The following is a 20,657-nucleotide window of genomic DNA, read 5'->3' on the forward strand; positions in this document are numbered from 1 at the left end:
CCACTTCCCGGTTCATAGACGGCACCATCTCGGGTCCTCACATGGTGGAAGTGGCAAGGGACCTCCCTGGAACCGCTTGTAGAAGGACACCAACCCTGCTCCGGAGAGCTGCAGCCTCACGACCTCGCCATCTCCCAGAGGCCCCGCCTCCTAACATCATTGCCTTGGGAGTTAGGATTTCAACAGGAATCTGGGGCAGACACGAAAAACATCCAGACCACAGCACAAAGCAGCTACACGTGTCCACTCACACATGTGCACACACGCGCACTCACACATGCACACACAGGCACATACACGTAAGACATGCACACACACTCGTATCCACACGCACATGCTCACACATGCACACAGTCCCCACACAGGTATACACAAAATACACTCCAGCAGCAAGCAGACCCCATTCGCAAAGGGCCCAGCCAGAAGCAGGGAGGTGGCTGGAGGAGGGGCCTCCACAAAGCTCCCAGGCCAGCCAGAGCTGGAGTGGCCCATGCCGACCACGACCTCCTCCCAAGAGCCCAGCCCTGAGTGGGAGGGCATCGTGGGGCCAGAGATGACCAGCCCTCATCCCAAGCCCAGAACTGGACCACCAGCCACCAGCAGGGGCCCTGCCAGGGAGCAGGAGGTCTGTCCTCCCCTCATGGCAGGGGCTGCAGGCCAGGCTCCCAGGCTTCCTCCTCTGAGCCCCGTGCATTCCTGGGGTCCTCGGGTGCCCTGGGGATTGTGGTGCCAAGGACTCAGGACCCCCCGGTCTGCTTCTGTGCAGAGCTAAGACAGGCTGAGGATGAGGCGGAGGCAGAGGTGGGGAGGAGGGAGTGGGGAGGAGTCGTGGGTAGGACACAGCGGGTGGGGCACGGGGGTTCAGGGCTGTGCCCTGCAGCCACAGTGTTGCTGTCCAGGGAACACACGTGAGACCACAGTGGAAGGCTGCTCCGGCACCTGGGCCGTGCCATCCAGGGCCAGGCCATCCCCCAGACTATTTGCCCCCCTGGGCTCCACCTGGCCAGGGTCACCCAGCCTACCTGGAGACCGGAGAAGCGCGCTCACAAGCACTCACAGACCCCGGGCAGACTGCACAGACCAGAGGCCCAGCGTGCACCCAGTCCCCCTCAAGCAGAAGGCCTGCTTTCCCAGGCAGGGCGGGGCATGCTGGGCGGGTCGCTTCCCATAGCAGCTGCTGGATTTCCGTCCGCTGGGCTCTGGCAGGGACAGATCTTGAGACTATTATCCCCAGTTTACAGACAGGGAAACCGAGGCCAGAAAGGAAACTGTCGCCTGCCTATGGTCAGCCCACAGCAAGCTGAGCTGTGAACAGCAGGAGGGGCCAGTCTGCACCAGAGGCCACCTGTCCCAAGGTGGCAAGACAGTACGTTTACTCACTCCCGCCTGCAGCCCCCCACCTGAGCACCCCTGCAAGCCCTCCACCCTTCCCCGCCCGGGCCCTTCGTGTCCCAGGTCCCAAACTGGATTCTCAGTGCTAACCAGCTTGGCTCCTGCCAGCAGCCCAGCCTCCTCGAGGTGATTATGAGGAAACAATCCCATCTCTATGTGGCTTCAGACCCAACCTGTCCGGCCACTTTCTGCAAGATGGCAGAACCCGCCTGGCGGCTCGGGGCAGTCTCTGCCTCCTTTCTGCTCCTGGCTGGGAGAATCGAAAACCTGTCAAGCGGGTTTGGCCAAAATCCTGTCTTGTTGCCTGTGCAGGTTCACACCCCGCTCACTTCTCTCTCCCCGTGGAGAGCGTGGGGGGCTCCGCTCAGAGGTCGAGGGAGGTCGAGGCAGGGCCAGGAGCCATGTGAGTACCCGGGACCCCAGGGCCAGGCCACTCAAGCAGCGGGGTAGGCTGGGATCCCTGGCTGGGGCACTCACCAGGGAGGCTGGAGGCCCAGCTCGGGCTCTTGCGAGGAGAGCCGTGGGGGTTGGTGGGACTGGATGTCTTCCCTAAGGGGTGGCACAAGGCTGCTCCTGGTCCAGGGGCCTAGCAACGGAGAGAGCTCAGTGGGCGTTCCGGGCAGGAGCTGGGTGCAAAGAGGCCAGGCCTAGTCTGGCACCAGGGCCCAGGAAGTGTCCCTGGTCTGCTGAGGGGCTTGGGGCATCAGGGACAGGCTGGTGGCCTCACCCTCCACCCTGGGCCTGCCCTGCCCCGCCATCCAGGTTCACAAGAGGACAAGCGGGCCCAGCCACAGAGGTGAGGGTGGTGCAGGGGTGCAGCGTTTGCAGCTGGGCACTGAGCAGGGGACTCCCTGCCGCTGTGTCTGTGGGGAAGCAGCCACAAAGGCGGGCCTTGCTCCACCCCCTCCCCCACTGGCCAGGCCTCAGGGAGCGAGCAGGCAGGGTAGGAGAGCAGCCCGGCCCACTTCCACCTCCGGGAGGGAGTCGGGTTGCAGGGCTGCTGTTACCTGAGCTGCAGGGACATCTCGGCTAGCTCCTCTGTGCATGTGTGCACACGAGTGCACGGGGGGCGGGGGGGGGCATGTGCATGTGGGGTACACGAGTGCACGTGCACACACGACCTGCGTGTGCAGCTGTCCCGGGGCCCCTGCAGCGGCTGTGTGCACAGCAGGGGAGGGTGGCTGTGGCAGCGCAGGTGGCTGCTCATTGGACTGTGCACCAGTGTGTGTTCCACGAGTTAGGATGCTGCTGTCCACCCGTGTGGGTGTGGGCGTCACGCGTGTGCACATGTCTGTCGTGGGTCCATGTGTCTGGAGGACATCAGAAACTGCCCTGGCAGAGACATCTCTCTGGACTTGCCCCCGCCCCCACCCTGAACTGGCCTGGGGAGTCACCAGGAGGCCCTGGCTGTGTCCTGGCTGTGTCCTTGCACGCTGTTGACTGTGGACAGATGACACCTCTGAGCCTCAGCTCCTTCATCTACAAAGTGAGGGTTGCTGTAGCCATTCCATGGGCGAGTGTGAGGCAGCTCCACCCCCAGGCTGGCCCTGACTGCCTGTCCCTGATCTGGCCCTGGGGCACCCACCAGGTGCCCTGACAGCCCCCATGAGCCCGGGTCAGGACTCACCACCAACATCTGTTCTACAGTCAGAGAAACTGAGGCACGGCCAGACAAGTGACCTGGCCGAAGTCTCCATGGGAGAGGCTTTGCCCATTACCGCAGAGGGTAGGAGGAGACTGAGGCCACGTCCAGTCCAAATCTTGCTCCACCTGCTCATCTCTGATCTGCTTCAAGCCTCAGTGTCCAAACTTGTAGAATGAGACAATCAGCACTTCCTCCGAGGCCAGGTGGGCCCCGACCACATGCGTGTGCCCAGCCTAGCTAATGCAGTGGGTGCTCCGCGGGGGCAGCCAGGAGGTGGACGGGGGCAGGGGAATCCCTTGGGGAGAAGTGGGTCAAGGTGCAGAGGGCACCGCTCTGAGCTTGGCTGCCTCAGCAAAACTACAGGATGGTTTCAGTGCCCATGCAAGTGGGAAAAAGCCTGGGCATGGTGCTTGGCACAGAGCAGCATGTGATCAACAGCAGCCACTGCCACTGTCACTGCTACTGCCACTGCCACTGCCACGGCTATGCCACTGCCACTGCGACTGCCACAGCTATGCCACTGCTACTGCTACTGCCATGGCTATGCCACTGCTACTGCTACTGCCATGGCTATGCCACTGCCACTGCGACTGCCACTGCCACTGCCATGGCTATGCCACTGCCACTGCCACGGCTATGCCACTGCCACTGCTACTGCCACTGCCACTGCCATGGCTATGCCACTGCTACTGCCACTGCCACGGCTATGCCACTGCTACTGCCACTGCCATGGCTATGCCACTGCCACTGCTACTGCCACTGCCACTGCCATGGCTATGCCACTGCTATTGCTACTGCCATGGCTATGCCACTGCTACTGCTACTGCCATGGCTATGCCACTGCCACTGCTACTGCCACTGCCACTGCCACTGCTACTGCCACAGCTATGCCACTACCACTGCCACTGCTACTGCTACTGCTGCGCCCATCACTGTTGCTCCTGGATAGGTGGGCAGTCAGTCAGATGGATACACAGACAGCCCAGGCCTCAGAGACAGAGGGCACCTGTGTCCAGCTCTGCACTCCTGCCCCAAAGGGCCTCCTGGGGGGCAGTGGCTGGGGTGAAGAGCAGCTGGCCTGCTGGCCTGGCAGACATCCTTGGAGCACTGGTGCCCAGACAGCTTCTCTGGTTGAGTGCCCTGGGAGAGGCGGAGAGCCCAGTGATGCCCTGGATGCCACCTGCTCAGACAGCAGAGGAGCTCAGGGGCCCCGGCCTCCCAAAGGACAGGGCAAGAACAGGCATCACTGTGGGTGTTGCCACTTGGCCGGACAGTGCCCGGTCCTGCCAGGGCCACGGCTGGGCCTGTGATTCCCTGGCCTGTGTGTGGGAGGCAGGTGGCATCTCCCCTGGGCGCAGCCACAGAGATGCTGTGAGCCCAGTGGAGTCCATAGTGAGCAGCCGTCCGAGGATGCGTGTCGTCACTGTCAGCAGCCGGACCTCCACCCTGCGTGTGGGGAGGGCTGCGTTCTCCTGCCCAAGGCCTTTGTGGCAATGGGATTTGACTTTGACCAAGCGCAGAGGGTCCTGCCGTTAGCACTGCTGGACACCTAGGGTCCCACATGAGGGAGGCACAGGAGAACTCGGGGTCTCCCTCTGCTGCTCACGGAGCACCCCCGTCTACGGAGCTCCTGGGCGCACAGGCTCCACCTGTAAGCAGCTTCTAAGCAGCCCAATACAGGGGTGGGGTGCCTTCATCCCCAGGCGAGGAAACAGGCTCAGAGAGGAAAAGCAACTTGCCCAAGGTCAAATAGAGAGCAGAGACAGGTCCGAGAGCCCCACAGGGCTGTCGACTGGGAAGCCCACACCTTCACCCTCTGCCCAGACTGACTCTCCAGCCAGCACCCTTCAGGAATGCGACCCCTGCCCCACCCCAGCCAGCTCAGCGGGTGGTGGGGGGGTGCACCCTCTCTGCTGGGGCTCTGAGAACCCATGAGGCTGGACTAACAACAGCAAACCTCTGCCCGCTCTGAGTGGCCACTCCAAGGGCCCTGGGAGGGTGGGTGGAGACCCTAGGAGGGCAGGTGGGGGCTCTGGGGGCCTTCAGAGGGAGGTGGGAGTCCCGAGGGACAGGCAGGGCCCACAGTGCACGTCCATTCCCTGGGTGAGGACATGAGGTGGAAGGTGGTCTGCCAGCCTTAGGCTCCCCATGGAGGGCTCTCCTGGGTCCTGGCTGGGGTATAAGAGGCACCAGTTTATTGGATGGGCTCTGTTCCGTACTGGTGAGAGCAGCACGTCACCTCTTGGTTTTAAGGAGCAGTCCCCGGAAGGCAAAGGTGCTGGCACCAGTAGCACCTCACCGCAGGAGGCGGAGGTGCGGACCTGGGCTGGCCAAAGCCCAGCCCGGCTCTCACTAGCTTTGACTGTGGGCAAGACCCTACCTCTGGGTCGTGTTCTCAGTGGCAAAATGGAGCAGAGGGCAAGGCATGGTGGGGTGAGGATGGTGTCGAGAGGGACAGCCATGCACCCCTCACACCTATCCCTCCCATGGCCCAGCTGTGAGCCACAGGTGGGACAGTGGCTCACTAGCCTGCCCTCCCCTTCCCTCACTCCTTCCAGGGAGCTCAGCGCCTGCAAAGACCCTCCAGCCTGGACTCCCAGAGTGGGAGGGCTGGGAGTGGGAGGAGTGGCTGAGGGTTACCCTGGACCAGAGCTCAGCTGTCTCACCCCAGCCCTGTGAAGCCCCCCAAGAGTCTCAGCCCAGCCCCTCCCCACCCCGGCAGGCTTGCTCCCCCATCACAGTCCCACTGCAGCCCCCACCCAGGCCTAGAGGAGACCCTCCTTCCAAGTTTCCCCGGCCCCAGCACCTCTAGCTGCCCTTGGCAAGCCCAACAAACCCTAAGAAGGCTGATTCAGGAAGAAAAAGTCAGCCCCACTGACTCCCCTGCTCACCCCTGGCACAAGGCTGTGGGCCAGGTCTGGGTGAATTTCTACAATCCCGGTTCATTTCTTCTCCCCAAAAGCATCAGGGCTTGCAACTTCCCTCCATCTCCCATCCCTTCCCCAGAGCTCTCCAGCACTCTAGGAGGGTAGAAGCTGGGACTGGGGCTGTCCCAGAGGTGCTGGAGCCTGGGAGACTGATCCTGGCCACTTTGCATCTCTGTCACCTGCTCACCCTGAGGGAAGGTCCCCCCAGCCCCAGGCACTATCACTCACCGGGCCCAGTGGCCTTGCCCAGGCCCACCCCACTCTGGGCCTCTGGGAAACGAGGCTCCCCAGCAGGGTGCACCCTACGGCGATGCCAGACGCCCACCAGCCCTGCCTCCGGGTATGTGTCTGCGCCGTTCCCTGCCCAGTGGGATGGGGACTCTTTCTGCAGTCCTTTGGGGGCCTTGAGAGTGGCAGCCAGGCGGGGCCTGCAGGTGGTTTGGGGCACAGAAAGGATTCTGTGAGTGGGAAGCACAGCAGAGGCGCAGTCCCGGCCTCTGTACCACAGTGACTTCACTAGAAAGGAAGCCCGCCTCTCTTGTGCAGACCTCTCCCAGGCCCACAGGTACCTTGGGCTCCCTTGGGCAGCTCCTTTATGGGCGTTGACCCAGCCCACATGGCAGGTGCTGGGGGCCAGGGAAGAGCGGACTGTTGGGCGGGTCCGGGTGGAATTTCAGGAACTGCAGCTCAGCCCCCTCCTGGCCCTCCTCAGCTGCTTGAGCCTAGGGAGGTGCCAGCTCTGACAGCTTCCTTCCGGGGGCCCCTTGGCCAGGAAAAACCAGCGCAGCTGGGTGCACCAGAGCCATGGGGAAGATGCCCCAGTCCACACAGGCAGAGCACGCAGGACCCACAGCCCCAGGAGCCAGGCACAACCCAGATCCCACTTCCCACTGGGTGACTGAGACGGGAGGTTTGATCTGTTTGAGCCTCAGTTTTTCCATCTGGAGCGGGGTCTTCGTGGTGTGGTCAAGATTCCATGGGCTGTCGGGAAGGTCTCAGTGTGTATGGAGTTCAGGAAACGGGGGTCAGAACCACTGATGATGGCCACGTGACCTACTTCCGGTAGGCTACATGCTATCCCCACCTCTGGAACTCAACGTCCTGTTGGCCCCCTTCACCAGCAAAGACATCCCTCCCAGGGAGCTCTGGCTCCCTCCCAGCCTCCCACCAGGAAAGCTCCAAGTCTTCCTGGTCCCAGGATCCCTCACCCCCCAACACAGAGCCACCAACTGTCACCCCCACTCCCTCCGAGGGTGGCTGGAGGTCCCAAAGCCCAGGCGGGTCTGTGGACGGAGTCTCTGGAGCCCAGCATCCTGATGCTCCGCCCTCCATGCAGCCCCACCAGCCCTGTCAGGGGCCCCTGGGGACGCTGTGGCCACCCCCAAACAGGGGCCACACTCTGTCCCACACCCCTCGCTGCCCCACCAGGCTCAGCACTAACACGCTTGACCACAGGTGCAAGGGCTCGGCGGGAATTAGGAGAGTCTCCTTCCAAGTGGCTCCAGTCACCATCCCCACCCCAGGCCCCGGGACTTCTCTTGGGGTCCCAAGGCCTGCCACCCTGAGTCACAGGCACCCCCAGCCTCAGCCCCAAAGACACCCACCACCCAACTTCCAGGGTCCCAGGGCAAGTGCCTCTTTCTGTATGCAATGCACCCTCAAGTCTGTCTCAGGTGGTTTGGCCACGCTGGGATGGGCATGGGGCCGGGTGGCCACCACACTGGGATGGGCATGAGGCCGGGTGGCCGCCACACTGGGATGGGCATGGGGCTGGGTGGCCACCATTCCACCCATCATGGGATGGGGTTTGGGGGTCCCATTTGGGACGGTTCTGTAGAGTACTGCTGCGGAGAGGACCCTCATGTGAGCGTCTTCAGGCTGACCTTTGAAAACCCAGATGCAGCCATGGCCGCTCCCCTCTGTGGTCCACTTGGGCTGGGCTGGCCGTTGCGAGGCCTTGGGCATGGCCTCCAGCTGCAAGCCCAAAGTTGGATTTTGAGCAGAGTAGTGCGCGTCTGAGCAGAGACCAGAGCTTCCCAGGGATGGTCACCCTGGAGAGTGGTTCTGGAGGAGATGCGGAGAGGTAGGGGGTTCAGGGGAGACTGAGGGGGAGGCCAGGCAGGGAGGAGACCAACACAGTTGTTCAGGTGATGCACCAGTGGTCCCACGGTAGGTTGGGCGTGCACACACACAGCACACACACACACAAAACACATGCACACCGGCTCGGGCGTGAACACACAGCACACACACACACACACAAAACACATGCACACCGGCTCGGGCATGAACACACAGCACACACACACACACACAAAACACATGCACACCGGCTCGGGCGTGAACACACAGCGCACACACACACACAAAAAAAAAACACATGTACACGGGCTCGGGCGTGAACACACAGCACACACACACACAAAACACATGCACACCGACTCGGGCGTGCACACACAGCACACACACACACAAAACACATGCACACCGCCTCGGGCGTGCACACACAGCACACACACACACACACAAAACACATGTACACTGGCTCGGGCGTGCACACACAGCACACACACACAAAACACATGTACACCGGCTCGGGCGTGAACACGCAGCACACACACACACACAAAACACATGTACACCAGCTCGGGCATGCACACAGAGCACACACACACAAAACACATGCACACCGGCTCGGGCGTGCACACACAACACACACACACAAAACACATGTACACTGGCTCGGGCGTGAACACACAGCACACACACACACACACAAAACACATGTACACCGGCTCGGGCGTACACACAGCACACACACACAAAACACATGCACACCGGCTCAGGCGTGCACACACAGCACACACACACACAAAACACATGCACACTGGCTCGGGCGTGCACACACAGCACACACACACACACAAAACACATGCACACCGGCTCGGGAGTGAACACACAGCACACACACAAAAAAAACACATGTACACCGGCTCGGGCGTGCACACACACAGCACACACACACACAAAACACATGCACACCGGCTCGGGAGTGAACACACAGCACACACACAAAAAAAACACATGTACACCGGCTCGGGCGTGCACACACACAGCACACACACACACAAAACACACGTACACCGGCTCAGGCATGAACACACAGCACACACACACACAAAACACATGCACACCGGCTCGGGCGTGCACACACACAGCACACACACACACAAAACACATGCACACCGGCTCGGGCGTGCACACACACAGCACACACACACACAAAACACATGCACACCGGCTCGGGCGTGCAGACACACAGCACACACACACACAAAACACATGCACACCGGCTCGGGCGTGCACACACAGCACACACACACACAAAACACATGCACACCGGCTCGGGCGTGCACACACACAGCACACACACAAAACACATGCACACCGGCTCGGGCGTGAACACACAGCACACACACACACAAAACACATGCACACCGGCTCGGGCGTGAACACACAGCACACACACACACAAAACACATGCACACCAGCTCGGGTGTGAACACACAGCACACACACACACAAAACACATGCACACCGGCTCGGGCGTGAACACACAGCACACACACACAAAAAACACATGCACACCGGCTCGGGCGTGCACACAGAGCACACACACACAAAACACATGCACACGGGCTCGGGTGTGAACACACAGCACACACACAAAAAAAACACATGCACACCGGCTCGGGCGTGAACACACAGCACACACACACACACAAAAAAAACACATGTACACCGGCTCGGGCGTGAACACACAGCACACACACACAAAAAACACATGCACACCGGCTTGGGCGTGAACACACAGCACACACACAGGACAAAAACACATGCACACCGGCTCGGGCGTGAACACACAACACACAGACACAAAAAACACATGCACACCGGCTCGGGCGTGAACACACAGCACACACACACAGGGCAAAAACACATGCACACCGGCTCGGGCGTGAACACACAGCACACACACACACAAAACACATGCACACCGGCTCGGGCGTGAACACACAGCACACACACACAGGGCAAAAACACATGCACACCGGCTCGGGCGTGAACACACAGCACACACACAAAAAAAACACATGCACACCGGCTCGGGCGTGAACACACAGCACATACACACAAAAAACACATGCACACCGGCTCGGGCGTGAATACACAGCACACACACACATGCACACTGGCTCAGGCATGCACATACACAGCATGCACACTCGTTCGGGTGTGCACAGACACGGTACACATACATGCACACTGGCTATCATACACACACACGGCACACACATGCACACTCATTCGGGTGTGCACATACATGGCACACACACACACACACGCACACTTGCATCCGGAACATGTCAAGGCACTGAGATGCAAGGGTTAGATAGTGGCTCCTACGCCTTCCTGGAACCCTCCAGCCTCTGCGTGTGGGAGCTGCTTCTGGGTAGAGGGGGCTGCTGTGGCTGTGTGTGTTTCTGTGTACCTGCAACTGCGTGTGTAGCCGTGTCTCTATGTCTGCACAGATTTACATCAGCATGTACCCATGTCTATGTATCTCTGTGTGTTGTGTGTGGGCATCTCTGTCTGTGTACATATGTGTTGTGTGTCTGTAGGTGTGTGCATGTGTGTTGTGTGTATGCATGCTTTGTGTGTGTGCATGTCTGTCGGTGCATGTGTGCTGTGTGTGTACATGCTCTGTCTTTTGCATGTGTGTGCATATGTGTTGTGTGTACATGCTATCTATGTGTGTATGTGTGTGTGTGTGCCTATGTGACTAGATTGAAGCTGCCACAGCATTGGAGCGGGGCAGAGATCCCAGAAGGAAACTGAGTACAAGGGCTCCGGTGAAAGGGAAGGAGCCGCTGTGACCGTAGTGTTGGGGCTGGGGTGTGTACAGTGGCATGGTCAGGTCTGTGGGGCTCTTGCTGGTGAGGTCTGACTCCCAGCGTCACATCTGGGCAGGTGCCACTGGCACCATCCAGCTCTCACCAGGCTTCCCTGTCCCTCCATTGAGGTCCAGGGGCAGGGCTTATGTGGGGACAGGCCAGGCACTGATGGGCTGGATACCTGGGGAGAACGGGGCGGCTCAGAGGGGCCGGCACTCACCCCCAGATGCCCCCTGGCCCCTCCATCCCCTCCCGCACAGCAGCCAGCACCCTGCCCTCTGGCCCCCGTCCACATATGTGTGGGAGGAAGCCACACAATGTACTATCTCTGCACCTGCCTGTGGGGTTCCGGAGCCTCCAGCCCACCTCCCATGAGTGGCCCTACAACATGACGTGGGGTCTGCTCCACATAGACACAAGGAGTCCCAATCCTCTCCTGGACTCCACAGCCCACAAGCCCTTCCTGAGCAGATCCCTGTCCCCTCTTCCTCCTCTTCAGGATGGACACAGAGGGGCTGTAAAGGCTGCAAACATCTCCACAACCCCTGCGCAGAGGGGCCCGGGCCAGGGCCACAGGGAGCCATGGAGAGCTTCATGGAGTCACTGAACAGGCTGAAGGAGATCCACGAGAAGGAAGTCCTGGGTGAGGGGCCAGGGACAGATGCCGGGCTAGGGAGGGGTCTCCACAGCCCTTACCTAAGGGCCGGGGCAGGCCAGGGTGCACCCCGATCACCTCCAATTCCCAACAAGTCAGGGGACGGACCCAAGGCCCAGAGCGACAAAGTGGACAGACGCCCTGCCTGGGCCCCACAAGTGCTGACCTCAAGCTGGGATGTCCTCGAGCCACTCCCAGAGTGTGGCCCCGAGGGGGAGGAGCACTTTCAAGGGTTGCCACCAACACCTCATGGCCACCTGCCACCCAAAGGCTGCATGCTGCCCATGCTTTGTTCTCCCATGGGGCTGGCCATGTGGCAGAAAGAAGAGCCCACCCTGACCGGCCTGCTGAGCTCACCAGAGCAGACAGCCACTTCCAGAAACAGGAGCTTATGGCTCTCTGGACCCATCCAGAACATGTCAAGGCACTGAGATGCAACTCTTCTCTTCCTTCTAGGATACACCCCAGGCCCTGCCCCTGTCCACTTCCCCCACCAGGGACAGGGCCGAAGCCCCCCCACCACCCCCAGTCCAGTCCCAGAGCCAGCACCTTCCCCGGTCTTTCCACTGAGCACCCGCGCCCACCTGCAGGTCCAAGGACCTGGCTGTCTCCCAGGCAACCCAGAGAGGTGGGGCTGCAGGGGTTAGCCAGGCCCAGGCTAGATCCCAAGATATGACAAGGAGGAGGTCTGGTGGGGTCTGCCCCAAAAGTTCATCTTATTTCAACACTAGCTATGACACACACACACACACAATGGCCCTCCGGTCCCTCTGCCTTTCACAGGTGGCTGGTCACTTGTGGCACCGGGGTCCCTGCTCACCCCCAGACACCCCTAGACAGATGCCAGAGGCAGGGACCCCAGGGGAAGCGACAGATACTGGGCCAAGACCACCGAGTCTCAGGCAGCCCTGGGCCTAAGCACAGACAGGGGCCCACCTGGCAGGGCTCCCCCAGGGGGTGCAGGGGACGGGAGTGCCACATTGCAGCTCTGCCCAGACCCCGTGGTGGGGAGGCTGCAGGGAAAGCAGCAGCTGGGCCTGACCGCCCCCCACTTGCCCCTCTGCTCGCTCCCCCAGGCCTGCAGAACAAGCTTCTGGAACTGAACTCAGAGAGGTGCCGGTGAGTCAGGCCAAGCAGGGCCCCCTCCGCAGGGGCCACACGAAGCTCCGGTGTGCCAGCACTGCCACCATCCTATGGTGCAGAGGGCAAACTGAGGCTCAGTGTGGGGGCAGGGGGAGTCACTCATCCAAGGTCACATGGTGAGCAGGACTTGAACCCAGGTGCGTTGGCCTCCCAGGGGTGGGGCAAGCCCTCTACTCAGGGTGTCTCCCACCCCAGGATCATGATCAGAATATCAACAGTACGTTCATGGTGAGCTGGGGTCATGTCTGGTCATACGCTGGCGGGCAGGCAGGCTCCCTGCGTTCCGGGCTTATAGACCTGGCTGTGGCTCTGCCTGCACCATGGCACTAAAGTGGTGCGTGGACAGGACAGACGTCACAGAGGGGCGGCAGATGACTGGGGGGGCACCGGGTTAGGCGTTGCCGGGTGAGGCGTTGCCCCCACAGGGCCCACTTCAAGGGCAAGTCCCCACAGTGAGGGGCACTGAGCAGGATCCAGCCCCAGACCAAGGCTGCAGGTACCAAATGGCACTGCCCCCCCAGGCTGGATGGTGGGGACAGCGTGTGTCTTCCTGGATGGAACAGGACCCCACCTTAGCTGTTTCCCGCCACAGGGACGCCCAGAGGATCGAGGAGCTCTTTGCCAAGAACCACCAGCTCCGGGAACAGCAGAAGACACTGAAGGAGAACCTTCGGGTGCTGGAAAACAGGTGGGCCTGGGAGGACACCTCGCAGCACTGGCCAGGACCGGTGGGCTCAGGGGAGGGGGAGATGACAGGGCTCCTCGGAGAACAAGTTTGGGAAAGTCCAGGACAAACTGAACCAGGAAGGTTTCTCCACTGCAGGACATCTCAGAGCCTTAAGTAAACTGCATTTTCAAGATTTCTCCCCAAACTCAGTGAAACATGGGACCCCTCGCCCACGGGGTGGGAAGAGGCCTGGGGCTCTACAGAATAGTTTGGGAAGGGCAAGGGCACTTCCCGGCAGTGGGGCGGTGGGTCTCAGGCCCTCTGGCTTCCATGCCATCCCTCAGACTTCCTGTGTCCCCATCCCTGCAGGCTGCGGGCCGGCCTGTGCGACCGCTGCTTGGTCACCCAGGAGCTGGCCAGGAAGCGGCAGCAGGAGTTCCAGAGCTCCCACCTGCAGAACCTACAGCACATCTTCATCCTCAGTGAGCCCCACCTGCCAGACAGCCGGGGTCCTCTCCCACGGGGCCAGGCGACCCCAGGGCCTGCTCAGTCCATGTGGGGGTGTGGGGAAAGGAGGCAGGGCGATCAGCCCCACACCACTGGGGGAACCTCACAACCCAATCTACTGACACACACACAGCCCCCAGCTGGCGCTGGTGTGGCCCTCCCTCAACACAGCCTCCCGCCCCTGCGCTGGGGGCATCCCTGCCCCCACAGGGCATGACCTTTTTCCTGTGATGCGGAAGGTCCTGCAGTCCTGAGTCCCCGTGGCCCTCCTGATGACCGAGGGCGAGCCCCCTTCCCTCGAGGCCGGCGAGGCTTATTCAACGGCATCCAATCAGCCACGCATGCAGCAGCATCCACGGCGCGCCTGCTGCCTGCCAGGCCCTGGGCTACGTGCTGGGGGCACTGCTGAGGGGCTTCCCTGGTGCTATGATGACCCCACCCCAGCCCCTGTCCCCCCCAACCCCTGCCTGCTTTGCTAATCAGTGCCTTTTGCAGCCAACGAGATGAACGGACTGAAGGAAGAGAACGAGACCTTGAAGGAGGAGGTGAAGCGGCTTCGGGGCCTGGGGTGAGTGGGAAAGAGTCCCAGGCTCAGACACCCCACTCCCCAGCACCCCCTGAGCAGCACTCGGCACACGTCCCTGGGGGAACCACCCATGGAGGGCTCTCAGGCAGTGTCGGGACTGCTGCGTCCCCTGGGGTCACCCAGGAGCGGGCCCGGCTTTTCCGATCATCTCTTGGGATATTACTCTCCCTCACCCTCCCTGTCTTTCCCTCCCCTCCAGAGAGAGGCCCAAGCCCCTGGCCAAGGAGGGCACCTCAGACCCCCCCTCACCCCTGCTGCTCCCCTCCCCTGGCGGCTGGAAGGCCATCACAGAGAAGCCACCAGGAGGCCATGAGGAGGCTGAGGAAGACCACCAGGGCGCAGCCCTACAGGGAGAAGGTACTGTGGGGACCGGGTGAGGCTGAGAGGCTGGGCCCCCGCAGGACCAGGGATCCTCCCCCTGGGGCTGAGCCGCCGCCCCTCTGAGCACCTCCCAAGCTCTCACCCCTGGCTTCTCCTCCCACAGAAAAGCCAGCAGGGCACAGGGCATCTCCAGTGGCCAAAATCTCACCAGGGGCCACCCTGCCTGAGTCGTGGGCCCCAGACATGGTAAGTGCAGAGACCTGGAGCCCACCATGCACAGCTGGGCCAGCGTAGGCAGGAGGCTGGAGGCAGCTGCACCTGCAGTATGGCAGCCTCTCATGTGCCTCACCCCGAATGTGCCCCTCCTTCATCCCAGGCAGGAGCCACTGCACTCCATTTGGTGTGGGTGGGGGCGCAGCTCTGAGTGGGTGGGTCCAGCAGTGAGCAGGGGCAGAGTGGGAGCAGCCCAGGGCAGGCGGCAGAGGCCACAGCAGAGGCCACACATGCCCCTGCCCAGGCTGACCCACCCATCCTCACAGAGCCCCCAGCGCATCTCCAACCAGCTGCACGGGACCATCGCCGTGGTACGGCCTGGGTCCCAGGCTTGCCCTGCTGACCGTGGCCCCACCAATGGGACGCCCCCACCACTGCCCGCCAGGAGCAGCCCACCCAGCCCAGCGTATGAGCGCGGCCTCTCTCTGGACAGGTACCCGCCTGCCCCACCCCCATCCAGAGCAACCTCAGACAAGCTCCTCTCTCACCCCTGGTACCAGGGCAGTCCCTCTGATTATCCCTCACAGCCCCTGACCTTCTCTGGCTTGGCTTTTTCTGGGCACCCAGCCTGGAGCAAAGTTCCCAGGTGGACAACTCTGGAGTGGCCAGGTGTGGGGTGTGGGGGCAGGGGATGGGGACATTGTGTGAGAACAAGTAGGGTGTGGAGGGTGGGCAGGTGGCTAGGACCCTCCAGGTGAGGAGCAGGGGACTGATGTCCCCGCCAAGAAGACACAGAGGCCTCGGCATCTGGCCCTGCCTTGGAGCCCAGACCACAGGCCACCTCTGGCCGGGTCCACACAGCATGGCCTCCAGAGCCGGGGGCTGAGCCTCCCCTCCCTCCACTGCCTGCCATGGGACCCATGCAGCTTGCTCCACCTCTCTGGACCTCCGTTTCCTCACCTGTGGAGTGGGTGCCTGTCGTCTCCCCATCTCAGAGCTCACTGGGACGGTCACAGCTCAACGTAGCCATGGTCACTGGGCTTCTCCTCCTTCACAGCTTCCTGCGGGCCTCCCGGTCCTCTGCCATGACCCATGAGACCCTGAAGCACTCCCCGAAGGTGGACCGGCTCTGCCTCCTAAACCGCCCCCTCTCCCTGCACCTTCGGAGCCCCCGCAGCAGCCCCCTGGCCCATGCTGCAGCCCCCCGTGACCCCCGGCTCCAGGACCTGAAGGCCGGAGAAGCAGAGGCCTGGGAGGAGCCTATAGAACTGCTGGGGCTGCCCAGTGCCCTGGCGGGCATGCAGGACCTTCGCCTGGAGGGGGCACTACACCTGCTCCTGGCCCAGCAGCAGCTGCGGGCTCGGGCCAGGGTAGGCAGTGTCAGGCCAAGGGGCCAGCCCACACCTGGGGAGATGCCACCCTCCCCACCAGTCGGCTCTGACTCTGAGGGCCCTGAGAGTGAGGGGGCCAGGGCAGCTCTGGCCGCAGCAGCAGGCCTGCCTGGAGGGCGGCACACACAGCCTGTAGGCTCGGGCCGCGCCCAGAGGACGGAGGCTGCAGCAGCACAGGACTGTGCCCCAGACAAGCCCCTGGACCTCTCGGAGTGGGGCCGGGGCCGGGGCCAGGACACTCCCAAGCCAGCCGGCCAGCATGGGTCACTCAGCCCTGCCACTGCCCACACTCCCAGCCCCGAGCCACCCACCAAGTCTGGACCCCTGACTCGCAGTCCCCAGGCACTCAGCAATGGCACCAAGGGGACCAGAGCACCAGAGCAGGAGGAGGCTCGCACTCCCGTGGTAAGGAGCCCGGCCCTAGCTCAGACCCTGTCCTCAGCCTCCACATCCCCCATCCCGGGCCAGCCTCCAGCCAGACCTCGGGCTGCTCTCTTCCCTCTGCCCACCAAGTTGGTTCCCAGGGAGAAAGCAAGGCTGCCTCATCCACACTAGAAAGGGAAAGGCAGGCCCCCCCCACCAGCTGCAGCCTCAAGAGGCGTCCCACCGGCCATCCAGGGCTAAGTTGGGGGCAGGGAAGTCTCCCAAATAAACTCCAGCCACCTGCTTGCCTCCCCCCAGGACCCCTCAAGCCCACTTCCAGGGTCCCAGCTCAGCCTGTCCTCTCCAGGCAGGACAGGAGATGAAGACACAGGGAGGCCTCTGCCACCTCCCCACCCACAGCTGCCTCCCCACCCACAGCTGCCTCCCCACCCACAGCTGCCTGACCTGGACGGCCACTCAGGTACAGTGAGCACCTGGGGTCAGAGTCCAGCTGGGAGGTGTTTTCCCCATGGGGAGAGAGGGTGGTGGTCAGTGACCACTGGGAAGAGGTGTCTCCAGGCCCAGCTCTGCCCTGCCGACCTGACGGGGCAACTCCAGGCTCCAGGGCTTGGCTCTTCCACCTGCAGACACTGGAGGAAGCTAAGGGCCCGGCAGGAGCCTCTCTAACCACACCCAGTGAGGGGGAAAAGCACCTTAGCAATTAGGGTTGCAAGCAGGCTGTGAGTCCCCATCACACAGCATCCAAACCAGGGGCGGGCACCCCAGCTGCTGGGGACACTGGGCCTGAGCCCAAACCCCAGTCTGCCTCCTGTCAGCAGGTGCCCTGGGGCAGGTCACTTGGCCCTCTGTGCCTCAGTTTCCCCATCTGCAGAGTTGTCTCCACCCATCCTAGTCTGGCAGGCTTGGGAGACTCCCGGGGCCACCAGCCTGGCCTGATCCTACACCCTGCTTCCTTCAGAGCCCAGCAAGGCTGAAGTGCTGAGACCAGAGTCCGAGGAACGGGATGAGACAGACACCCCAGGCGGCGAGGTGGGTCCAGGCCACACACTCCGCAGGGCCGTGCTGGGAGGTGCTCCTCCTCCTGACCACACCCCCTTCTCCCCAGGCGGACCAAAGCATGGCTGGGGAGGGGCCCGGGTGTATCTGCGCCCAGGATCACGGGCAGGGTCTGCCACGGAAGAGGAAGCAGGCCTCGGAGCCCGGGGACAAAGGTACAGCCGGCATGGGGCAGGTGCAGAGAGGCAGGGCGAGGGTAGCCACAGCACTCACCTCTCCTCAGTGCCACCTCCCCTCCTGGCTGCCTGGAGAATGGTAGCCTCAGAATGATGGAGCCAAAAATGAACCTCAACCCTCCCCAAATGAACCCCCCAGAGGAGGGCAGGGGCGGCCAGAGTGAATCCTTCCTGTGTAGCCTCTGACTGTGTAGCCTGGTGTCAGGTCCTTCCAAATCTGAGCCCCAGTCTCCTCGCCTGTAAGGGGGCTGACATTAGGGATTGTAGGAGATTTCAGGGAGAGAAGGAGCCAGGGGATGGTCATTGTCCCCACCATCGTCCTGGGAGGAAGGGCGTCCTGGTGCATAGGATAAGCCACTGACATGAGGAGCAGATCCCTCTTGTCCACCTGCAGATGGACAAGAGCAGGGCCTCTTGTCCACCTGCAGATAGGGGCAGCGCAGAGGGCACAGCTCCAAGGGACATGGGGCACATTTGCTCCCCTGGGGAACTGCGGATGGCTCCAGTGTTTGCCAAGGGCAGTGTCCTTGGGCCCAGCTCCTCCCAGTAAGGCCAGCAGGAGCCTCGGCCCTGGTCCAAGGGTATCGGGACAACTTTTCCTTTCCTGCTCTGGGCTCAATGGCAGCTCCAGCTGGGGTCCAGGAGCCCATGAGAGACTTTGAACACCTAATCATACGGCCCTGGTGTTTGTCCGGGCAGGGCCCACAGGCAGCAGGCAGGGTGGTGCTGCCACTATGTGACATTGTTGCTGGCAGGCAGCCGTGGCCTGCGTCTGCCCGGAGCGGCAGTGGAGATGAGCACGGCCCTTATTCGAGGCACTTCCTGCTGAGTGGGTGGAAATGGGCCCGGGGGGTGCAGTCTGTGAGCCAGCACCCCCTTGTGCTCCTAGCTGAGCCAGGGCCAGGGATACTGGCAGGGGTTCCTGAGAAACAGACATGGTGGTCAGTGAGAGCAGGTCCCTGCCCAGCATGGGCACATCTCAGCGCCAAAGCCAGTGTCCTCCTGCCTGGCACCCCGGGAGAGGGGGTGCAGCTGTGGCTGCCTGTGAGCCTCACGACCCTGCCCAGCAGGTGGGATCATCACTGTTTGGCTGGTGCAGAAATGGAGGCTGAGAGGGGAGAGGTCACTTGCCCAAGGTCACAGGTCTGGGAGCTGGGTCAGGATCCAAACGTGACCCATTTACCTCAGAGCCTGAGCTCACTGTGCCCCAGAGATGGCCTGAGCCCAGCATCTCAGCAGGATCCCCATCTCCGGACCGTCTCGGGGACCAGGTGTCCCTCCCCTGCGGCCCCAGCCCGGGGACAGGACCACTGAGGCCCGCAGCCAGTTTCAGGCCAGCCACTATGGCCTGGCTCCCTCCGAGGTAGCAAGGGGGCCACTGGGGTCAGCGCCGTCTTCGGGGTTACACAATGGGGAGAGTGTCCACCCTCCACCCAATTCTCAGGGTTCACCCTCAGATCGGGCTACCCCTGCTCTGGGCACTGGTTTCTGTAGGAACAAGGGTAGCCAGTACACTTCCCCAAGCACCCAGCTCCCCACGCCCAGAGGAGACCCAGGAGGCCCTAGGTGAGAGCCAGTGTTGCCTCAAAGGAAGGCACGCAGCTCCAGCCTGACCTCCAGCCACTTCCCGTAGCCTCCAAAAAGCAATCCAGAGGGAGAAAGAAACTGACAGCCACTGAGGGCCCCGGGAGCCCAAGGGATGCCAAGGACGACAGTCCCTCCCCCGACAGCAGCCCCTGGGAGGAGACCTAGCCAGCCTGCACCAGGGTCCACAGCAAGCCCGGGGCGGCCCTCCACCTGCCCACCAGGGCCTGGAGAGGGCACACCATGCAACCAGCAGGCAACCCCGCACAACCCCTGGGAGGAGACCTACCCAGTCTGCACTGAACCCACAGCGAGCCCAGGGCGGCCCTCCGTCTGCCCACCACAGCCTGGAAAGGCCACACCACCCAACCAGCAGGCAGCCCTGCACAGCCAGTGGTGGGCACATCCTGGCCCACTTCAAGAAGGGCTGGAGGACCAAGAGGGGTCTCAGGCTGGCGATTCACCCTGTCTCCACCCACCTGGGAAATGCTCTGTGGCCCCTCCCACAGCCCAGCACCTGCTCCCTGGGGGGTGTGGGGACTGGAGGCAGGATCACTCAGGCTCCAGCCCAGCCCCACCCCTGCTGTGCACTGCAGCCCTTCCCACGCAGTGCCCATGCTCTGGGAGGCAACAGACCACTCCGACCCCCACCCCTGCGCACCAAGCTCCGAGCACAGTCTTGGACGCCCCCTCGTGGGCTCCCGGCAAACAGATGTCTGGCAGTGAGGGTGGAGGGAGGCGGTGGGCAGCAGCACCCTTGCAGACGGGGTCCCCTGAGTGATGAAGAATAAACACCTGAAGAATCGTGCATGTGTCTGGCAGGGCCGAGTTCAACTGGGCCTCCACCCGCCCGGGCCCCAGGACACCTGTGACTGTGCCAGGGACTGAGAGGTCACCCCTTGCGGGAGGGCAGAATGAAACCAGCTCCTCTGCACAGTCCGCAGCAGGAAGGGACCAGGGGGCCCTCAGGGAAGTGCCTGGCAATGGCAGCGGGCGTGTGCACCTGCCCTTTCTCACTAGTCCCTGGCCTGGTAGCCACAGGGCAGCTCGCCAGG

At 62.3% G+C, this 20,657-nt stretch overlaps 1 protein-coding gene across 2 annotated transcripts; it reads left to right on the forward strand.

Annotated features, from left to right (window-relative positions):
• Positions 1–1,677: 1,677 nt before the first annotated feature.
• RBBP8NL (RBBP8 N-terminal like) lies at positions 1,678–20,410 on the forward strand. 2 transcript variants are annotated; one of them, XM_030915464.1, is made up of 14 exons: positions 1,678–1,795; positions 11,419–11,562; positions 12,651–12,693; positions 13,310–13,405; positions 13,754–13,866; positions 14,387–14,459; positions 14,677–14,834; positions 14,962–15,044; positions 15,338–15,504; positions 16,069–16,807; positions 17,084–17,246; positions 17,745–17,815; positions 17,892–17,997; positions 19,652–20,410. In XM_030915464.1, exons 2-14 carry the CDS (start codon positions 11,502–11,504, stop codon positions 19,768–19,770), a joined length of 1,992 nt encoding a protein of 663 aa, XP_030771324.1. In that variant the 5' UTR covers positions 1,678–1,795; positions 11,419–11,501; the 3' UTR covers positions 19,771–20,410. The 2 variants fall into 2 exon arrangements, with proteins under 2 accessions (XP_030771324.1, XP_030771323.1); XM_030915463.1 differs by having other exon boundaries at positions 17,745–17,997.
• The last annotated feature ends 247 nt before the right edge of the window (positions 20,411–20,657 follow it).

The sequence above is a fragment of the Rhinopithecus roxellana genome, chromosome 13, assembly GCF_007565055.1.
Source record: "Rhinopithecus roxellana isolate Shanxi Qingling chromosome 13, ASM756505v1, whole genome shotgun sequence".
In the NCBI taxonomy this organism is placed as follows: domain Eukaryota; kingdom Metazoa; phylum Chordata; class Mammalia; order Primates; family Cercopithecidae; genus Rhinopithecus; species Rhinopithecus roxellana.

Bases quoted from the DNA above. Each gene is read 5' to 3' on its own strand.
- RBBP8NL (XM_030915463.1), top strand. From the start codon at position 11,502: ATGGAGAGCTTCATGGAGTCACTGAACAGGCTGAAGGAGATCCACGAG. The intron at 13,867-14,386 runs GTGAGCCCCACC...TGCCTTTTGCAG, and splicing joins ACAGCACATCTTCATCCTCA to CCAACGAGATGAACGGACTG. The intron at 14,460-14,676 runs GTGAGTGGGAAA...CCTCCCCTCCAG, and splicing joins AAGCGGCTTCGGGGCCTGGG to AGAGAGGCCCAAGCCCCTGG.